Source organism: Sycon ciliatum, chromosome 7 (genome assembly GCF_964019385.1).
Source record: "Sycon ciliatum chromosome 7, ocSycCili1.1, whole genome shotgun sequence".
NCBI classification, from domain to species: Eukaryota; Metazoa; Porifera; class Calcarea; order Leucosolenida; family Sycettidae; genus Sycon; species Sycon ciliatum.
Window position 1 is genome coordinate 15,782,029 of NC_088649.1, and position 22,318 is coordinate 15,804,346.

General features: G+C 47.7%; 1 protein-coding gene and 1 long non-coding RNA gene across 2 annotated transcripts in view; both read right to left on the reverse strand.

Moving 5' to 3' along the window:
* The window catches only part of LOC135821097 (uncharacterized), a 72,706-nt gene extending 66,020 nt beyond the window's left edge, over window positions 1-6,686 (reverse strand). The window contains exons 1-2 of the long non-coding RNA XR_010554297.1: window positions 6,615-6,686; window positions 6,396-6,467 (exon numbers count right to left, since the gene is read on the reverse strand). This is a non-coding gene — a long non-coding RNA (uncharacterized LOC135821097). The remainder of the gene's footprint in view (window positions 1-6,395; window positions 6,468-6,614) is intronic.
* A 1,179-nt stretch (window positions 6,687-7,865) lies between these two features.
* LOC135821646 (leucine-rich repeat-containing protein 15-like) overlaps window positions 7,866-22,318 on the reverse strand; it is a 101,235-nt gene continuing 86,782 nt past the window's right edge. The window contains exons 12-14 of the mRNA XM_065334645.1: window positions 10,187-10,258; window positions 9,453-9,518; window positions 7,866-7,941 (exon numbers count right to left, since the gene is read on the reverse strand). Coding sequence (XP_065190717.1) covers window positions 7,866-7,941; window positions 9,453-9,518; window positions 10,187-10,258 — 214 coding nt within the window. The remainder of the gene's footprint in view (window positions 7,942-9,452; window positions 9,519-10,186; window positions 10,259-22,318) is intronic.

Sequence of the window (22,318 nt, forward strand, 5' to 3'; positions counted from 1 at the left end):
ACACACCTCCACGTATGGCAGCAGCAGCAGCAGCACGGGCAGCAAAGAGCGGAACAGCGGAGCTGAAACTGACTCTCACCATGCCGATTCGGCACCAAAAGCGGCCCAGAGTTTGACCCACGCCAGCGCCGTATCCAAAACGGTGCCAACACCACTCCGAAAGCGGACCTGCTCTCCAGCTCGCACCAAATGACCCAGTCAACGACCAGTACGAACAAGACATTATATCGCCCATGTCGGCAACCAGCACGACTGTGCACCCGGAAACGCCGCCAGGCAGCACAGGTACAGGTACGACAACATCTAACCTCACTGCACACCGACACAACCACTCATACCACCACAACATGCAATCACCCAGATTCGGCGCGTGCTGAAGATCTCCTATCCTCACTGGTGTCTAACACAGACATGTCTAAACAGCCAGCAAACCACTGGATTACCTCCGAACAATGCAGGAGAGCTAGTCCCAGTGCGGAATCCTCACCTGATTTCTAAAATTCCAAAAATAAAAAAGAGCAACAACATCGACCCTGGCCACAGCCAACCCCTTGCCCCAGCATAGGGCTCATGCCTCAGCCATCTGGTGTGACAGGATACTCAATCCTAGCCTACAGTGACGTTGTTCTCCACACCTTTTAGGTATTTCATTAGATTTTTAGGACCCTTAGCCATACATGTAGCCATGCACAGGCTTATGCCAAATTCCACTCCCCTCTTTAATTACCTCCTCCTGCAATGAAGGGTAGCAAGCATCTTCGTATTCTCTGCACAAACGCTTTCGGCCTAGCCAGCAAACTTCCGGACCTACAGCACGCACTCCTGCAGCATCAGCCCGACGTCGCAATTGTGACAGAAACGAAGTTCACTGCGGAGAAAGTACTTCCCTATGACATTAGTTTCCCTGGATACAGCTCACCATTTTGGTTGGACAGAACGGCACACGGGGGAGGGGTAGCCATCTGGGTGAAGTCGTCACTCCCCTCCATGCTCATCACTGAACTCATGTCCTCCGCACATGAGATCATCTGGTTTTCTCTCCAGCTGGGCCCAGGTCTGCGCACCGCCTTGGGAGCAGTGTATCGGCCGGAGTCCTGTGCCCCTGGCGATCTCACCCTAATTGACCATCCCGACACCATCCTCCCAGAAGCTAGACAGCAGGGCCCCCACATTATCCTAGCTGGCGATTTCAACGTGCACAACCAGGCTTGGTTGAACAGCTCGAAAACTACGCCTGCAGGCGAGGCTCTCGAAGATACCTGCTGCCCATCTTCTTTTTCAGCATGTTACCCTTGGAGACAACCCGCTAGAGCTCATAATGTCAACATTCACGTTCCCAGTAACTACCCGTACACTTCCACCCGTCGGTCGATCTGACAATGCAGTTGTACTCTCAGACTTTTCTGATGTGCTCCATAGACGTGAACAACAGGGCAGACTGGGATCGCCTCAGGGCGCACCTTCGCAACGTGGAATGGGGTGATATCATCACGGAGGAAATTTCCTGTGAGCAAGTTACCGCTTCGATAACTGCAGCTGTTGCATAATTTGTCCCATCCAAAGTTCTGGAAACGAGGCCTTCCGATCCGGTATGGTGGATGCCTGAATGTACCCAGATCGAGAGGGAGAAGAAAAAGCACTGGCGCAACCGGAGAAAACACCCTTATGACCCAGTACTTCAGCAGGCATTCAATTCCGTGACTGTAGCGATCGCCATTCAGTTCCGATCACGACGTGCAAAGGAGCACAGCCTCTGTCGCTGCCTCTCATCTGGGTCCCTTAGAGACAAACAGTGGTGGACGAAGTTGAAGAACGCCGCTGGCAACTGCACACAGCTCGAAATTCCCCTAATTGTCAACTCTGACGGCCGCGAGTGGGCAACGAGCTCAGGGAAAGCCGAGGCATTCGCCCCGCTTCTTCTCAAAGAAATGTAGCATGTGCCGGTCCAGACCTTGTGGAGGCTGACCTACTGAACCCTGCTCCCTCAGATGCTCCCCCTCTTCGCACCATCCGCTTCCGCCCAGAGTCTATGTGCCGCCTCCTGGCAAAGCTCAACGTCTCCAAGGCTACAGGGCCTGACAGTATTTCTGCTTGCGTCCTTAAAGAATGTGCTCACGAGCTTGCAGAGCCACTGTCCAAATTATTTGTCTTATGCTTCCGGTCTGGAGTCCAACCTAGGATGTGGAAGACAGCCAACGTGGTTCTGATCCACAAGCGACCTTCCCGCTCAACTACAGGCCCATATCCTTACTGTGCATAATCTCGAAAATCATGGAAACTCTAGTAAACAGACACATCGTAAACTATTTTGAGGACCACCATCTGCTCACGTCGCACCAGTTTGGATTTCGCGGAGGCCTCCGAACATCAGACACTTTGCAAGCTCTCCAAACTGCCTGGGCAAGCGCTGTGGGCTGTGGAGGACGGTGCGTATCCTTGCTGTGGACATCACAGGAGCGTTTGATCGTGTCTCACATGTCGGCCTCCTCCACAAGATGCGTAGCCTAGGCATTAATGGTCTGCTTCAGAGATGGCTGGCCTCGTCCCTCGACACCCGTTCCTTACAGTGCCTCGTTGGAGGCGTACGTCATCTACGTACACGACCACCGCTGGAGTCCCCGAGGGAAGCATTCTTGGACCAACACTTTTCCAGGCGTACGTCAACGACACGCCAGATGTTCTCGCTGACGTCGACAGCCACAGCAGCCCCTGGGGCATGAAATCGTTTTCGTCGTTCCCTGCGCAGTTGTAGGTTCGTTTACGTCCAATTCCCTGCTCTCCCAGGGAGAGTATGGCTACCATAGAGTTGGTATTCTGGATAGCTAGGGACAGAAAGCCTAGCAAGGGCCAACAATGTGAACTTGGCCAGCCTCAGCCGAGTTCAGCTCGTCGGAGCACTCCGGGAAAAAAATCCAGCCAAATGATCGAGTAGCATTACAGACTGGGCTACCAATGGACCCTCAAGCCGCCAGCATCAGTATGCTTACGATCATGAATCAGCTGAGGGAGACAGTGCGTCTTCTTGGGAAGATATTGCGGACCTGAAAAGTCTAACAGCCTCCAAAGAACAGAAAAAGGAAGCCGCCATTGCGCACTTTCGAGAGGAGATTCGGGCTCTCCAGGAAAAGAACGTCTAATTCCAACGTGAAAGGAAAAATCATCGGAGCCAGCTGCAGTACGTGCTAGGGGGAATTCCTACGCATCCCGGATAGCCATTGAAGCACCAAGAGAGTCCCCAGCCCCCAGTCCGCCTTCTAGGCTGCGTTCGTTTTTAGCTTCCTGGTAGAGTAGAATCACTCTATTGATGGAGGTAGATGGTAGAGGCTCAGGGGTTTTACGTCGGGCCCTAGACGACGGCTACAAAGGCCAACTGGACAACAAAGAAGGTGACGCCTCAGAGAATGTTTTATGATTTTGCGCATGCTTATGATGTGATAGTGATGTCAGTTCGCTACAGTACTCCCCCGCCATTGGTAAGGCCGGGAGGCGCGAAGCACAATAAAAAGAAAAAGAGAGAAAAGAAAGGAAGAGCGGCATGTACAAGGCGGAAAGGCAAAAATAGAATACAATATGTACAAGAGAGCGCTGCGTGTTGGAAGTTTGTTGATAACTTGGCAACAAAGACCAAAACAAAACTCAGAAAGCAGAAAGTGGAAAAGAGAGAGATGCATGACAGAAGGCGGGTGTCAGAGTTGGAAAAAAAGTTGGGGTACGAGGTGGCCAATGCAGAACAGCACGAATGCCCGATTTACTGATCTTAGTGAGTGTTGGTTCTCTTAAGTAAAAGGAACGAACGACCACACGGCACGAGGACAACTATTCACTCTCCACATTAGAAAAATTATTGACTTCGAACGACTAACAATAATGAATAACTAACACTAAAACCACCAGGTAGTTATAGCGTGAAAATGACAGCGTATAAGAGAAAAGCATACACATACAACATACAACTACAGCGCACACAGCAAACCGCACATAGCACCTGTAGCGTATACCACGTCGTAAACATCAGTGGTACGGCGGAGTCGGGATACAACTGCATTGAAACGAACACAATGTCACAAGCGAGAAGGCCTTTCACTCTTGATAACTTGTGGTTTCGCAAGTTCTCGCGCCGAACACAGGCGGCACTACAGCAGAAGATGCCACTCGCTATTCTGCAGGTGCACTGGTGACGGGCGCACGCAAGTTTATGAGCAGGAACAAGTCTGATGGAGACTGGAATGCCAGCAATATGAGAGGATGTGCATTCTGCGGCGGACCTTACCTGGACAAGAGCTGCACGAAATACGTAACAGTAGCACAGCGGAAAGAACAACTGATTGAACAGGAGCTTTGCTTTGTGTGTTTGCGCACAGGGCACCGGTCAACTCAGTGCAAGGCCACCCACAAGTGTAATGTGTGTTCTCGCAAGGGTCACCATCATGTCACGATCTGCCCTGAATCTCAACAGAAATCTGGCAACAGTACCAACCTGGTAGCTGATCAACCTGCGGCTCACGAGGCACCAGCATCTAGCACAACAACGGCTAGTGCAGCATCAACCAGTGTCGTCATAGCTGCTGACACAGCAGCCCCTCAAACGCAGCCCACTGCTGCACTTCAGTCGTCTATCGCAAGTGGTGATGTTTACTTGCAAACAGCGAGAGTTCCGATTGAGAGTGCAGACGGCTCCACAGTCATGGCGACAGTTCTCTTCGATCCTGCCAGTCACCGCTCTTATCTGACAGAAAAGTTGGCAGACACCATTCCAGCAGATGCGGCACGCTATGAGTGGCTCTCTTTATCTACCTTCGGTCATGCAAGGAAGACGCAACGGAAGGTCCGAGTTGTGGGTCTTGGTCTGCGATTGAAGGATGGCTCATCCAAAAAAATCGAAGCCAGTGTGTTGCCACATATCACCAACACTATCTCTCAGCAGGGTATCCCAGCAGCGGATATCATGGCACTCCAAGAACTTGGCACAGACAACTTGGCGGACACTATCAACCTACAAGAAGTCGACCGTCAGATAGACGTCTTGATCAGTACAGATTTCCACTGGGAGTTTATGATGGGGAGCACCAGAGGACTTCCGTCAGGACTGCAGCTTCTGCCCACCACAGTCGGTTTTGTGGTGACTGGCCGAACACGTCACTCCAAGCCCTCAGCTGCACCGATAAGCAGCACAGCCATGCCAGCTATCATTTCTTTAACTGATGCGACTCCCGACTCGTGCACCATTCCAGATCTGTGCGACTTAGACTGCATTGGCAACCAGGATTCAGCCGATCTGACGAACAACGACCTAGCCATGCAGCAATTCAACTCCACTGTAACGTTTGACGGTCAGAGGTATGAAGTCAGCTGGCCCTGGCAATCCAATGCCCATCTACTGCCAGACAACTTTGGTGTCGCACTTGGTCGTTTCCGGTCTCTATCTAAGCGCCTAGCAGCCGAGCCGGAACTCAAGGTCAAATACGACAACATGATCCAACAGCAGCAACGGCAAGGCATGCTTCTCTACTTCATCCTTTGTTTTGTTTTTCTCTTTCCGCTGGGAGTGTCGTGACATTCAAGTGTACGAGTTAAGTGTGTAGTACTCGGTACGCACTGAGCTCTGTGTCTTTCTCTGGTCTCCATAATTATACTGCGTGCATTCACGTTACACGCTTATAAGTTTGACCCTGAGTTCATGTCTACTATCCCGTGTCTCCTCTACTTCTGTTTGCTTCCACGTGGTACACGGCTACGGTGTAGCACTGCACGTGTTCTGTCAGCTTGAACTGTAACATAATCGTACTCTAGTCCTGCTCACACTTCATTTATGTCACGTACCCGCTCGCGCGGTTCGTCTGCGCTCTACTGCGCAGTACGGTAGTATTCCCCATTTTATTTCTCGTATCCTTTTCTGGGTCCCTCTTTTCTGGCTGGCTGGGGCCTTTTGCTGTTTGTCCTTGGAGAAAAGGACTGGTCTTTCCACTGGTAGTTAGAATTCAGTAGCCGTTTTTAGGACGCTCTTGAATTATGGTTTCGAACTAAAACACAACGTTAAAGTAACTATTGTCCCTTAACTCTCTGGTGTATCATATTAGGGACCTTTCACATTTGCTACGAATCGAATGCGAAACGAAAGTTTGATTCGTCTCGTAATGGTTTCGTTGAAAACAGAATTCAGGTTTCGCAAGTCGTAAAGCAAATGTGCATGGCAACTACGAATACGGCCGGTAGCTTGGCGTACGGGTGTGTTCGCACACACGTGCATGGATCATGGAATTCTGCCAATTTTTCTACCGGCATTATCTGCATTTTGCTTAGATGCCACATCCCGAAATCCCATTCGCCACATCCTAAAAGAAGAGAACTACTCCAACAAAAACGCCTTTTTACGATACACGCACAACATGACTTACAGGTATTCTAATTCGGTTGTCACATTGAACAGCCCGGCTGGTAGGTCAACAAGTTTATTATTCCACAAATTCCTGGGAGAACAAAGTAGATTTTTGATAGGATGTATATCACTTCCTAGAAGAATCTCTTTATACCGTGCTATATACATTTGCCACATCTCAAAAGAACAGAACTACGCAAACAAATCTCTTTTCCAATACATGCACACCATGACTTACACGTTTCGTAATTTGGTTGTGGTGTTGAACAGCCCGGCAGGTAGGTGAAAAAGTTGATTACCCTTCAAAACTCTAGGACAACAAAGTAGAATTTTAATAGGATGTGTATCACTTCCTGGAAGAATATCTTATTACTCTATTTTGCGTACTAGTTTGTCGTTGGAGTGTGTGGGTTACAATGAGGGCTGTGTCCCACCCGCCTGTGTAGATTCACACAAAGTGTGAGCTACGAAGTCTGAAGAAAATGTTGAACGCTGAATTCGTCGGGAATGGATGTGTTAGTGTCTCTACAGCTTGCAAGTAAATGTACATCTATGGAGGTGCACGGCTGGATGTGGGTGCCAGTGGAGTATGGAGAAGTAGGAAAAAATCCTTCTGCTTCCAAGCAGGACTTGAACCTGGTATCCTATGTTTCTCATTCATGGTCTTAGACCAGCACACTATGCCTGCATACCCAAATCGGAACATAAAAACGACCTGATCGATTTTGTTCAAAATTGCACAGCTCTACTACCAGAATATTGTCAGTTCCGAAAACTAGGAAGGATTGAAACATATCTTCATAGTTAAAACCTGATTTGACATTTCTGGTTTGTTGGAGTATGTTGCACAAACACATATCCCAGCATTTTGCCTCTACTGTATTTGAGTGGTGATTTCTGCAGTCAAGCCAAGCCGAATAGGGTGGCTGGGCTTTCTTCTCAGGGTTCTTGGCTGCCCATACTAACAATCTCATTTGGCTCCGAAAGCAAATATCCATACTTCGCCGGGTTTTTTCCGAAAGTGGCCAGATAGATTTTCTTCATTTCTTCAAGAAGTACAGCCAACTATGTGGTTCATACACTAAACATTAGATATTCGATATCGAACCAATGTGAAGGAACTAGGAGCACGGTTTACTGAATCCAATATTGGCTAACGTGTGTGGTGGACAAAAAGCATTAAAGTCAAACATAATGGCCGTGTAGATTTCATTCAAATGTTGCAAAGGTATTAAAAAATAGTAATGAGAAGAGTTTACCGAGTTATGGCCCCCTGCAGCTACCAGAAGCATACTTTGTCAAGTACTACCAGCACGGAGTTCCACCTGGAAAAGTCTTCCACGAGCGGCGTCAGATTCGGGTCATAAAGGGTGGTCAGGATAAATGAGATCAATCAACGAGATGCAAAATCCCCAAATCGCATTTGCCACATCTCCAAAGAACAGAACTACGACAAAAATGCCTTTTTACGGTACATGCACAACATGACTTACAGGTTTTGTAATTTGGTTGTGGCTTTGAACAGCCCGGCAGGTAGGTGAACAAGTTGATTATCCAACAAATCTCTGGGAGAACAAAGTAGGTTTTTGATAGGATGTATATCACTTCCTGGAAGAATATCTTATTACTCTATTTTGTCGTACTAGTTTGTAGGTCGAGTGTGTGGGTTACAGTGAGGGCTTTTACCCACCCGCCTGTGTAGATTCACACAAAGTGTGACCTACGAAGTCTGAAGAAAATGTTGAACGCTGAATTCGTCGGGAATGGATGTGTTAGTGTCTCTACAGCTTGCAAGTAAATGTACATCTATGGAGGTGCACGGCTGGATGTGGGTGCCAGTGGAGTATGGGGAAGTAGGTTTGAGCAAACATTCTTCGATGTTAGGGTGTTTAACCCTTATGCTCGTTCAAACCGAAACCCCGCCTCCCTGGTGTCCGTCTATGCCAGACACGAGAAGGAGAAGCGTCAAAGCTACGAAGCACGAGTTTTGCACATCAAGCATGCATCATTTGTCCCCATCGTTCTCAGTTGCACTGGCGGGCAAAGCAAAGTAGCGAAGGCTCTCTACCGTAGGGTTGCGTCCATGGTATCGGAGAAGACAGGAGAGTCTTTCTCGTCTGTGATTGCCTTTCTTCGAGTGAGGTTGGGCTTTGCCCTAATCCGAGTAGCTGCCGCTGCCATTCGTGGTCATCGACGTCCAGCCTCTTCCTCTGCTGTTGATCAGAACCGGTCAGCAGCTTTGGCTGTTGCGCAGTGTGGCTTTGCGTTGTGAGAACTACCTACTTGCACTGTATCCCTATTGTACTTGTACTTCCTGTGAAATATTCGTCTTTTCTTTTCTCTATTTATTCTCTTTACCTGGCGTGGGCCATCCCCTGGACTATCAAAATGGGTGCCTTATTATTTTTCTGTTTCTGTTTTAATGACAGTTCATTGCAGATTACAACGAGAGAGCTTGGAAAATCAGGGCCCTACGCTATGCTTTTTTGCCTTGATAACCTAGACAAAAAAAGCATACGGATGTTATAAATTCATATAAAATTTTCCTTTTTTTTTAAGACATAACCTGGGATTCGAACAAGCACTATCGCCCTGCATGCAACCCCCCCCCCCCCCCCAATACACTTCGCATACATACTAATTCTTCCAAGTAGCTTCAAGTTATGATCTTGCATTTGAAAGCCCTATTTGAATATGCATTGTGGCCAGCCGTCTTTGATGGCACAGTACGGTACGGGACAGGTACGGGACAGGTACGGTCGAGGGTAATACGACACCGTCTACCGCCTTGATGACCTAGGCAAAAAAGCATAGGGATGTTATAAGCAGTGAAATTGGCAGAACCATACAAACCTACTGGTGGGCAATTCCTCGAATTCTGCTCCATTCCTTTATCCACTTACAAAACATACATGAAACTTACCAGAAAAAGTACCGAATTCTGCCAATTATTCTACCGGCATTATCTGCATTTTGCCTAGATGCCACATCCTGAAATCCCATTCGCCACATCCTAAAAGAAGAGAACTACGCCAACAAAAACGCCTTTTTACGATACACGCACAACATGACTTACAGGTATTCTAATTCCACATTGAACAGCCCGGCTGGTAGGTCAACAAGTTTATTATTCCACAAACTCCTGGGAGAACAAAGTAGATTTTTGATAGGATGTATATCACTTCCTAGAAGAATCTCTTTATACCGTGCTTTATCGCCTTCTTAGTATTTGACCCCACTAATTTCCCTGATACCTAAGCGGTCAAATATATCGCGTATTTGACTAAGCAGTCAAATACGCGATATATTTGACTACTTATATTTGACTCCTTAGAACTTCTTGGACTTAGAAATTTTCTCTCCAACTTAGAAAAATAAATTTTTGAAGAAAGCAGAAATACACAAGATGGGATTTGAACCCAAAACCTTGTGAATCTCAGTCACTCTTCCTTACCACCCAGCCACTGTGCTACCGATGCTGAACCTGGTTTAAACAATGATCTTGACTTTCAATGCAGTACAATGCGGTATAGGCTATAGTATAATACTAGAATTACAAGGATGTCGTATATGAAGAGAAACTATTGCGTGGAGAACACGATAAATAGATTATAGACCTCATAGTTGGTCTATACAGGATATATAGACCTCGTAAAAGACCTCGGGGGACCTCGGTCTTTTACTCGGTCTATATATCCTGTATAGACCTCCTAACCGGTCTATAATCTATACATATACATTTGCCACATCTCAAAAGAACAGAACTACGCAAACAAATCTCTTTTCCAATACATGCACACCATGACTTACACGTTTCGTAATTTGGTTGTGGTGTTGAACAGCCCGGCAGGTAGGTGAACAAGTTGATTATCCAACAAATCTCTGGGAGAACAAAGTAGGTTTTTGATAGGATGTATATCACTTCCTGGAAGAATATCTTATTACTCTATTTTGTCGTACTAGTTTGTAGGTCGAGTGTGTGGGTTACAGTGAGGGCTTTTACCCACCCGCCTGTGTAGATTCACACAAAGTGTGACCTACGAAGTCTGAAGAAAATGTTGAACGCTGAATTCGTCGGGAATGGATGTGTTAGTGTCTCTACAGCTTGCAAGTAAATGTACATCTATGGAGGTGCACGGCTGGATGTGGGTGCCAGTGGAGTATGGAGAAGTAGGTTTGAGCAAACATTCTTCGATGTTAGGGTGTTTAACCCTTATGCTCGTTCAAACCGAAACCCCGCCTCCCTGGTGTCCGTCTATGCCAGACACGAGAAGGAGAAGCGTCAAAGCTACGAAGCAGGAGTTTTGCACATCAAGCATGCGTCATTTGTCCCCATCGTTCTCAGTTGCACTGGCGGGCAAAGCAAAGCAGCGAAGGCTCTCTACGGTAGGGTTGCGTCCATGGTATCGGAGAAGACAGGAGAGTCTTTCTCGTCTGTGATTGCCTTTCTTCGAGTGAGGTTGGGCTTTGCACTAATCCGAGTAGCTGCCGCTGCCATTCGTGGTCATCGACGTCCAGCCTCTTCCTCTGCCGTTGATCAGAACCGGTCAGCAGCTTTGGCTGTTGCGCAGTGTGGCTTTGCGTTGTGAGAACTACCTACTTGCACTGTATCCCTATTGTACTTGTACTTCCTGTGAAATATCCGTCTTTTCTTTTCTCTATTTATTCTCTTTACCTGGCGTGGGCCATCCCCTGGACTATCAAAATGGGTGCCTTATTATTTTTCTGTTTCTGTTTTAATGACAGTTGATTGCAGATTACAACGAGAGAGCTTGGAAGCTCAGGGCCCTACGCTATGCTTTTTTGCCTTGATAACCTAGACAAAAAAGCATACGGATGTATAAACGCACCAACTCCCAGCCCCTAGGGAAAACCATTGTGAGACCGAGGTGGCGGTTCTTTGGCCATGTCCTGAGACTAGATGACGATGTACCAGCACGCTTTATGATGGCAGCATACTTCGAAAACCCAAGATCTGCTGCCACCTGGCGGGGCCGGCCACGTACCACTCTGCCACTGAGTCTGCTTCAGGACCTGCAGCGTATCGGGGGTCACTCATTAAACGTGAGCAACTTGAGAACCTCCATGCCATCGCCCAGTCACGACAAGACTGGAAAGACCTATGCAGCAATGTGATAAAAGCATACTTGGTCCGGCTCATCGCAATTGTCGCTTACCTCTCACGCACCTTTTTACAGGTAAAACCCAGTCCAATCACGATATCTAACTTACTTTTGCTTAGGAGGTTGTGATGGCAAGATCAAAGGAGGCACCAAAGAAAAATGATCGCGACTAGCGCTTTGAATCGCGATGTGTTTGACTTTTTTTGGGAAGTGGGAATCTCGCTATTCACTGTCTGTGTTGCCAAAAGCCAAGCGCAGCGACCCGAAGACCCGAACTGTGGTAGGGGCAACTGACATCCTGGAGAGCGCGACAGGCACGCGTGCACGGCAGAGGAGTATGAGCCGCATGAGCGTCATGCTGAAGAAGAAAGGTGTTTTTGAAGGGATGCGCCCGGCAGGCGGTTGTTGTTCCTTGCTTGGTGGACCAAGCAGCAGCATTACAAGAGTCGTGGTCAGCGTATCCAGCGGAGCGTTTGACAGCTGTCTGGAGAGGCCTGTATGCCTCGAAGGCTTTGTTGAAACACACTGTGGCGACACACAGGTCACACTGCCCACAGTTCCTTCAAGCACCGAAGTGACAGCCACAACTGTTCCTTTCCCATTGCTGCCATACGACAGCCTGAGAAAGCAAGAGATACTCCAGTCTACGCCAGCAGCTAGACACCAGCAAATGTCAGCTCATGCAACGGCGCGGCAGCTCGAGTGATGCAGAGTTGAATGAACTCTGGACCTGTAAGAGTGTGAGTGCAAAAGCGCGCTCCTTCGCTGATGTATTCGTGCATTTTGCTTACCTTGCTTCCTTTCTTCGATTCGCCTCACCTGATTCCATTGCTGAATTTGTTTTTCTTCTGGCGGAGAGAATTCTTGTATCATGCTTTCTCACTATGCCTAGTGGAAATTTCACAGAGCGGTAAAAAAAACTCCTGTTCTTAGTGGCGATAGATAAGCGACAATTGCGATGAGCCGGACCACGTACATCAAAGCCTAATAGTAATACTGCTTTCACCTGTGGCAGCTGCATGGCTGTACGGTGTACTATAACATAACTCATTGACTAACATATTTTGTGAAAATATGATCCTGTAAGGGGCCATCCGTAATTATCCATCTTTTTCACGAAACGAAAAAGTTTTGTTTATGGGTGGGTGGGTAGTGACCGGTTTTCGTTTTGAAAAAAAACCCATCGAAAGCGGAAAAATCAACGCGCACTGCATGCACTGATGCATGCATACATTGTGTACTTCGAAGTAGATCGAAAGTACGTCGCGCGGCCAGGCAAGTGCTGCATTGCTCAGCAAGTGCTGCATTGCTCAGCAAGTGCTGCATTGCTCAGCAAGTGCTGCATGGATGCACTGATACCACTCTGTACTCAGTGCAGTTATGAGTTCCTTTCGTCCTCGGATGACTTCTCCGACGAGGACCTAGCAGTCATTCGCTCTGGGACCGACGACAGATAGATAAATACTTCGTTCCAGCCGCCGATGCAAGAGAATTTCAAATTACGGAGCGGAGCGCACGCTAAGTAAATTCTCACGCAAATATGGGGAGCACCAGCCGCTGAAGACAATGTCGTCGTAATGTACCTAGAAGAATCTGATCGTGCTTATGGTGGGGAAGCCATGGCGAGTGATCCCCGTGTTGACAGTCTTCCAGAGACGGAAATTGAGGTCATCGAATTTCTACGTACATGTACCTGATAGACGGCAGCGCAGCGCGTCGTGTGTGCGACCTTACGGAGCTTTCCGACAGCGATTCTGGGGCGATGCTGCTCTCATTTGCGAGCGAGGCACGACCACTGATTCACTGAAGTCTGTGATAGCTATGGTGTTTGTTTCCGCTCCGAAGTCGACTTGTTTTGTCATTATCATGTCAATGTCGGAACTCTGACGATTTGCATGTGTACTATTCCCGTGTTTAGACGTAGAGGTGCCAATTATTTAGCAGCGTATGTGTGTGGTAGGTGAAAATAAATGTTTCCATGGTCAAGAAGTGCCGGTAGTACCAGACTTCCAAGAAAACATAACTGACTTGCACAACCATTAAAAATATGTCCTCGCTGTGAGTTATTGGCATCATTCTAAAATGTTATGGATTTCATATACAAAAGTAACTATTACTTGCCGGTAAAGGGTTAATAGTGCTTGCATGCGAAGGATATGTGTGTGTGTGTTGTAACAGCCCATCAAGATCATTTTCTGCACAAAGTCTCAAGTCAATTAATTATTGTTTCGTTTCAGGGGGGTGGGTGGGTGGGGGTGGGTCATAACTAAACATTTCGTTTCGTGAAACATATGGATAATTACGGATGGCCCCTAAATGAATAGGAATGTAAACGATATACCTGTGAAAACACAACCTTAAATGCTACTAACAACAACCCCAAAAAATGTCTTGCAGTTTACTTTCGTAGAGTTTGCAACATTGTGTTCCTCAATACAACTTGCAGCTTTCTTCAAAAATATCCTCAACCTATGTTCTGTCCTAGATCGTATATACATGCATTCATTGTATCGTCTCATCATTATGGAGCAGCTTATGCGAAGGCTAGCCAAGCTTGCTTGGCGATGCCAACTCGGAAAAGCCTATAATAATAATTATCCATATAAAAATCGCTCTGTGAGCGGTTCTGAAAAACCTTTACTGGTACTGCCCCGTCGTAAAAGTAAGAAATTAGAACTGGCCCATTGTCCCCCCCAAATGCGAACTGATCCACCTAAATCGCGAATGACGGGACCCGAACGCACCAGTAGCACGAGGTCGGGAGGGCACAGGATCATAGGGTAACACAAGTAGTAGTAGAATTTATTATTTTGATAGGGAAGCCTACCGCTAGTACAGTACATGGCCTATGGTCCGGACCAACGTCCCCATCTGCATCCACAGGTAGGAACCTCGTGCTACTGGTGCGTTCGGGTCCCGTCATTCGCGATTTAGGTGGATCAGTTCGCATTTGGGGGGGACAATGGGCCAGTTCTAATTTCTTACTTTTACGACGGGGCAGTACCAGTAAAGGTTTTTCAGAACCGCTCACAGAGCGATTTTTATATGGATAATTTCAGCTCTTTTTCCGTTCCCTCCCCACCCCAACCCCGAAGGTAAACATGATGACCACGCGCGCGATGTACTGTATGTAACCATGCGACTGCAATAACACACTGATACATACCAGCCCTCCCCGCCTCGCTACCCCGCACACAGATACACAAACATGTGTATGCACACGGCACACACACGTGGCCACGCACACATACGCACATGCACACGACACAAACAGGAAATTCTTCATGTATAATGCCATGCAAAGCAGTGGCCACCGTACTTGAGGAAGTCAGTTGTGAAACAAAAATAATTCAACCACAGCGTGTAGACAAGCTGACGGCCAAAGCACAACATAGCAAACATTACATTTGCCCAAGGATTGCAGTTTGCAGACCATGCCATGGAAGCAGCGAATACAGAATGTAATATCATGCAAAGTGACAAGCAAGGACGTGGCCATCATACACCAGAAACTTGCAGAAAGTCACATATCCAACAGATAGAGAAGTGAACAGCAATCTGATACAGCCCACACAGGACAAAGCGGACCTGATACTCGTCCCAGAATCGCAAGTGGCAAACCCTTTTCAATGCATAACATGCAGGTGTACGTTAGACGCATGAACATCTCACCGTGTCGCCAGCATACAATGTCATCACATGTTTACCCCACAAGTTACACACATGCACAGTAGAAGCACAATGAAAGCAATGGAAAAGGACGATGTGGTTGCTGAAGCATCTTCACACTTCAAATTCAGACTTCAATGTGGTCGTCACGGGATGATATACCTGCAAGATACAAGTGATGAAGAAAGAAAGCAGAAGGTCGTGAGGTAGGCTATGAGACACCACAAACGGTTCACCTACATGTCTGTTCAGGGCTAGTGCACTCACACGGAGAATTGTCATAATCGAGCATTTCCCAAACTGAGAAGTGCAATGAAATCCACTTGCATGCACAGGAGCAATTTTGCAATATTATGATGCGCAATTCGATACGATCTGCGATGCTGCGTGCGATGTGCCCCTGCTGTCATGATAGTGACAGTCACCGCTGTATGTTTTGTCAACGTCGCCCATGCACTCTTCTGTCAAGTCCAAAGTGCTCACATACTTGGCAATGTTTTTGCAGTGATTAACTTTTATCCTAGTTATGTCACGGGTAACTTTAATGAAGTACCCGCAGGCCGTGTCGATCTGCACATCGTCCACTCTCTCATGTACTTGGCCTGCTTTGTCTGTGTATCCATTTCATGTGCGATCCACAAAATCGACTAGACAGTGGGTGCAATACGCTCTCTACCTGAAGACGTTCTTCTGGCGACATCTCGCCATGTACTTGGCCTGGCTTTGTCTGTGTATCCATTTCATGTTCGATCAACAAAATCTCAATGCACTACAGAGACTAGACAGTGGGTGCAATACGCTCTCTATCTGAAGACGTGAACCATTAAATTTCTTGGAAAAGTTATACGTACACCTGAAACGTAATGAAGTACAGGAATAGAGAGAGTGACTACAATACGCTCTCGACCTGATAATAGTGATAACGTGAGTCCAAGACACTCTCCACCTGATAACGTGTTAGAAGGTAACATGTCTACAGTCCCACCGTACCCTTCCGACACGACTGTAGACCATTAATTTTTTTGAGAAGTTATACGTACACCTTAAACGTAATGAAGTACAGGAATAGAGAGAGTGACTACAATACGCTCTCGACCTGATAACGTGAGTACAAGACACTCTCCACCTGATAACGTGTTACAGTAGTAGAAGGTAACAGGTCTACAGTCCCACCGTACCCTTCATCATTCCTCATTCACCATCGCGCGATACCCTGGCACACACTGGCAACATATCAATGGGGTGCCTTACCGTCGTCTAGAGGAGACGTCTTCGCAGCAATATTTTCCCTCCTGCGCATTCAGTCGCCGACGCGACAGCGTTCACGGGGCCGTTCCAGTTGCGGAAGACATTCGATTCATCGGGCCAATTCAGAAACAGGGCCGTGGACACACAGGGGGCAGAGGAGAGACATTGTTAGTGGACAAGAAATATGCAGTGGCAAGTGGCGAGTGCCGCATGGATGTCAAGTTGTCATTCACAATTCAGTTATTACTTACGGTCCAGCTAGTCCTGCCATTGCTCGCTCGTCCTGGTTCCTCCTCGTTCGTCTTCCTGCACGTCTGCACTTCTCCTTCCCCACCGTTGGCTTTGCGGTACGAGGGTGCCGGAAGGAATTCGCATCATGTATCCATGTACATGAAGTCCCACCATGACTCTCCATGTACATGTCCACGGCCACATCAGCAGTTTGTATAGTACCGGAAGGAGTTCCCACGATGTCTCCAAAGGCCTAGAGCGGACGTCTTTGCAGCAATTCTTTTCGCCCTGCGCATTCAGTTCGCCGACGATGTCTCCAAAGGCAAAGGCCTAGAGCCTAGTAGAGGGGACGTCTTTGCAGCAATTCTTTTCACCCTAGTACCCTGCACATTCACTCCGCCGACACGACAGCGTTTACGCGGCCGTTCCAGGTGCAAAAGGTCCACGTCAGCAGTTCTCAACTATTTCGCGTACGGGATAGTCGCCGCGACAGCGTTTAAGGGGTCGTTCCAGGTGCAAAAGGTATCCATCAATGGCACTTTGCAGTATGGGGTACGGAAAAGGGGCCTCCTCGTTCGACTTCGTCGACTTCTGCAGTTCTCCTTCCCGTCAGGGGTACCGAAAGGGGCCTCCTCGCAGTTGTCCTTGCCGTCAGGTCCACGTCATGCAGTTCTCAACTATTTCGCGTACGGGATAGTCGTCTTTGTCGTACGCGACATCGGCGTTTACCGAGTGGCATTGGCACAAAGCAGACCGTTGACGGGGTCACGTGTCAAAAAAGTATCAACAAAGTGTCGACTACGTGTCGACCACGTGTATAGCGGTACACTCAGCGGTACACTAATTCTCGTGCCATTCTCGTGTCACAAAACTGGAACATCGAGTACCAGTATGGAAAGGCTTCAGACAGGAAGCCTTTCCAATAATTAGGGGTGAAACGAAAGTCTCAAAATCCCATTCGAACCTTCTATAATTAGAACGAACGAAGGTGTCGAAGGATTCTTTTTAACATGATCACGGAAACGCTCAAAAATCTTAAAAATAAAAGGGGGCAAAAATCAGAACCCAATACTTACATTGTATGTGCAATTTGTTTCTGAATCTGGTGGTGTGCTGGTATCAATGTATCCATTCCAGGTAAGAAAATACTTTGGCCCAGCTCACCACTATAGATAGAGGCAAGGTTTTAACATACTCTTGATAGAGGCCATACCTAATACCTGTTTGTGAGTCAATTGTCCATATTTCTGACAATTTAGATCAGTGTACTTGGGATCGTGTACAGACTTGCTAGCCTTGGCCTTTTTGACACAAAGTGACAATAGATCACTGCTCTAGTGTACAGCCAGTTGCGCGCTTGAACAATACCAAAATGGACGGAAAAGAGCCATATTGCGTAGTAAATACCAGATGCCCAACTTCATCAAAAATTGTCAAATCTGGACATGTACTTTTCGCTTACTAGTATCTGCTCGCATCGAGCGGGTGCATTGGTGATGGAGAGGAGAGTGAATAGTCACTGGGTGAGGAACTTCACCTGCCTCGATGATTTCAGTCCATCGCTGCACCCCCTCTCGCTGCTGCTGGGAGAGTGAATACCGCAATGGCTTCAGCGATGGAAACTGTTTTTTCGATTCAAATTATGAGACTACACTCGTATCGCTGCTACAACGTTCTCCAGACACCATCACTAGCAGATATCAACGGCAGCTACAGCAAGCTACATTCCTGGTACAAGCAGCATAACTGAGCGAAAACACGATCGAAATCGCAAAACTACTCTCCTGCTAGTATCGCAGAGCGCCAAACACTCGACGAATACAATCAAAAAAGTCATCCATGAGTACACCATGGTAGATCTACACACCAACGCAAAACGGGAACACGCTGGTGACTGGAACAGGGCCAGTTAAGTTCTTCACTGACTTGTCACTTCTTCAGTTGCGGTGCGCACGCGGACCGTGCCCCTACTTGTAGTTCAGCATGTACAGTGTATAGTACATGCAGCAGCATATCGCACAAGATCAATGCATTGATGCATGCACTAACCCCGTGTCGACCTTGTCCACCGTGTCGACCTTCGTTCGAATAAAAAAAAAGGTTCGTTTCAAAGGAAAACGAAGGTCCTTCGAACCTTTGACTACTTCGTTTCACCCCTAATAATAATAATAATAATAATAATGCCAACAACTGCCTGGAAGAACACATCCGCCGTGGTCGACTGGTTCGAGGGGCTGGAGGAAAAGCAAAACTGCGTTTTTGTATGTTTTGATGTCGTGGAGTTCTACCCGTCTATCTCGGAGGAACTATTATTAACGTCGTTGGAGTTTGCCAGAGGCTTCACGTCGGTGTCTTCGGAGGACCAGGAAACAATCCTCCATGCACGGAAATCCCTGCTATTTGGCCTCGGGAAAGAGTGGATGAAGAAGGGAAGCGGAGTATTCGATGTGACGATGGGATGCTATGACGGTGCTGAAGTCTGTGAGTTGGTCGGTACGCTGGCCCTTGCCAAACTATCCGAGGTGTACAACGGCAGTGACATTGGACTTTACCGCGACGATGGGCTGGCAGTATTCTGGAACGTATCGGGACCAGAAGTGGACAGGATCAGAAAGGACATGACCAAAGTTTTCAACAGCCTAGGACTAAAAATCACCATCCAGGCAAACCTGACATCAGTCGACTTCCTACGCACTGGCAAATACCGTCCATATCGGAAGCCCAGCGACCGGCCACTGTATGTCCATCACAAATCCAACCACCCACCGATCATCATCCAGAACTTGCCCTCTTCCATCAGCCGACGACTAACGGACATATCAACGGGTCAAGAGACATTTCAGGACGCATCTCAAATGTACAACAATGCGCTCAGAGACAGCGGGTATAATGAGACCGTCCAGTTCTTGGAGGAACGGAAGAGTGGGAAAAGGAAGAGACAAAGGAAGAGACACCGGAATATCACATGGTTTAACCCACCGTTCAGTAAGAATATGTCCACGAACATTGGTCAGCGATTCCTGCAACTCGTCAGCAAGCACTTCCACAAAGGATGCAAATTATACAAGATATTTAACCGGAACACGCTAAAGTTCAGTTACAGCTGCATGCCAAATGTCGCCACCATCATCAAGCAACACAACAATAGTATCCTCCGCAGCGACCACCAGAATAAAACCAAGGATGTGAGAACATGCAACTGCCGTGTAAAAAATGATTGCCCCTTGGAAGGAAACTGTCTATCATCGAGCATTGTGAACAGGGCACATGTAACCGGCAGCGACATGAAGGAGTACACTGGATTAACGGAAGGGACATTCAAGACACGATTCAATGGTCATCAACATACTATTCGCCACAAGAAGCACGAGACCTCAACGAGACTGTCCAGACACATCTGGAGACTGAAGGATGAAAACAAACCTTACAGTATCAGGTGGTCCGTTGTGAGGAGAGCCGCACCACACTCTAACATATCGAAGCGCTGCAACCTGTGTCTGGCCGAGAAGCTAGAGATTGCCTGGGCCGACAAGACTACCTCCCTCAACAAGAGGTCAGAGATTTGTCCAAGTGCCGTCATGAAAACAAGTTCTACCTCTGTAACTTTGCCCGCTAGGTCAAGTGAATCTATCTGGTAGTCCAGCTGCCTAGTGTGTGTATGTGTGTGTGTGTGTGTGTGTGTGTGTGTGTGTGTGTGTGTGTGTGTGTGTGTGTGTGTGTGTGTGTGTGTGAGTGTGCGCGTGCATGTGTGAGTGTGTGTGTGTGTGTTTGTGTGCATGCGTGAGAAAGAGAGCGCGCATGTGTGAGTGTGTTTGTGTGCATGCGTGAGAAAGAGAGTGTGTGTGGGTGATTGGATAAGTGCGGGTGCAAGTATGTGTGCGGTAGGTGTGAGAATTAAAGGATGAGTATTGCGGCCGTGTGTGTGTGTGTGTGTGTGTGTGTGTGTGTGAGTGTGTGTGTGTGTGTGTGTGTGTGAGAGAGAGAGAGAGAATGTTTGTGTGAGATTTGGGGAATGTGTGTGTGTGTATGAGAGAGATATAGAGAATGAATGTGTTTGTGTGTGTGAGATATAGAGAATGAATGTGTGTGTGTTCGTGTGTGTGCGTGTGTGAGATGTAGAGAATGTGTGTGTGTGTGTGTGTGTGTGTGTGTGTGTGTGTGTGTGTGTGTGTGTGTGTGTGTGTGTGCGTGTGTGTGCGTGTGTGAGATATGGAGAATGAATGTGGTGGTGGTGGTGGTGGTGGTGGTGGTGGCGGCGGCGGCGACGGCGGCGGCGGCGGCGGCGGCGGCGGCGGCGGTGACGGTGGTGGTGGTGGTGGTGGTGGTCGTCGTGGTGGCTTCGTAATTTGTTACCATTGTTGTTGTTCCTGTTGTTGCTAAATCTTCTGTTCCCAGTGTCTTCGCCGGTGCTTGACATCCAGTACTGTAATAATTCATTGAATAATTAGCCGTTGATCGTCTAGGTCTTTGAATGTTGATCGTGTTGTTTTCTCTGTTGAATTCCGTTCTTGTTCATGTTCAGTGCTTACCTCATCCATATTTGCCTGTGCCATCGACACCACAGACTCAGCCCCAGCACTGCTGATGGCAGATGCAGGTGGCGGTTCTGGGGGAGGCAACGGCAACGATGGCGATGGGGGCATCACCATGATCACCTCACCGCAGCGTCCACTTTGGTCTTGATCTGGATGTTGTTGTGGTGTACTTTCTTGTGTTGTTATGGTGCATTGTGTTATAACGTTAGTGACAATGTGCACATTATCCATCTCCAAGGCTCTCAATACGGGTAATGGAGGCACTATTGCCATCGATGGCAATTGTGCTAACGATGGCTCTGATCGAGGGTTCTTAGGTGGCCTGCCGCGTTTGGGTCGCAGTGCCCGTGCCGAGCCAGTCAGCATGTGCAGTGGGACGTGCTGCTTGATACGTGCGTTCAGATGTTGAAGAGTCCTACCAACGTACCGACTACCGCATTGTCGGTACTCAAATTGGTATACCAATTTAGATGCGAGTTGGGTTGGTAGGACATCCTTCCTCACCGTGAACGCACGTACAGTTGTGAAAACGGGTACAAAATGTACCGCGTAGTACGTTTGTTGTACAATTTTGCGGACCACGCGACTCTTGGATAATGAGAGGTTACCTTTCCAAGGGAGAGAAAGATACGTGGGACATTTGTCCGGGCCAAAACGTATTTCCTTTCTATGCAGCCTTTCGCTCATGAGCTCCTTCAAGAGATCGTCGGGATACCCGTTCTTTAGAAAAACTGACTTTAGGAAGTCCAGTTCCTCAGCCACTTTGGAAGAGGAGCAAATACGGTTTGCTCGATCCACCAAGTTACGCACTAAATTCACCTTGTATTGGTACGAACAATACGAGTCAAACATTATGTACTGGCCGGTGAATGTAGGCTTTCTGTACACAGATGTTACTGTACCCTGACTAGACTTTTCCACAAGGACGTCTAGAAAGGGAAGTTTGTTCGCTTGTTCGTGCTCACAAGTAAAGCGTATGGAAGGATGTAGGGCATTTAGAATACCAAGAAAGATTTGGCTATCTTCAAGAGAATCGAACCAGGTGAAGGAATCATCAACAAAACGAACGTACAATGCTGGCCACAACTGTTCTGCAATCAGTGACTCGCAGTAACCAACGAACACATTCGCTAATA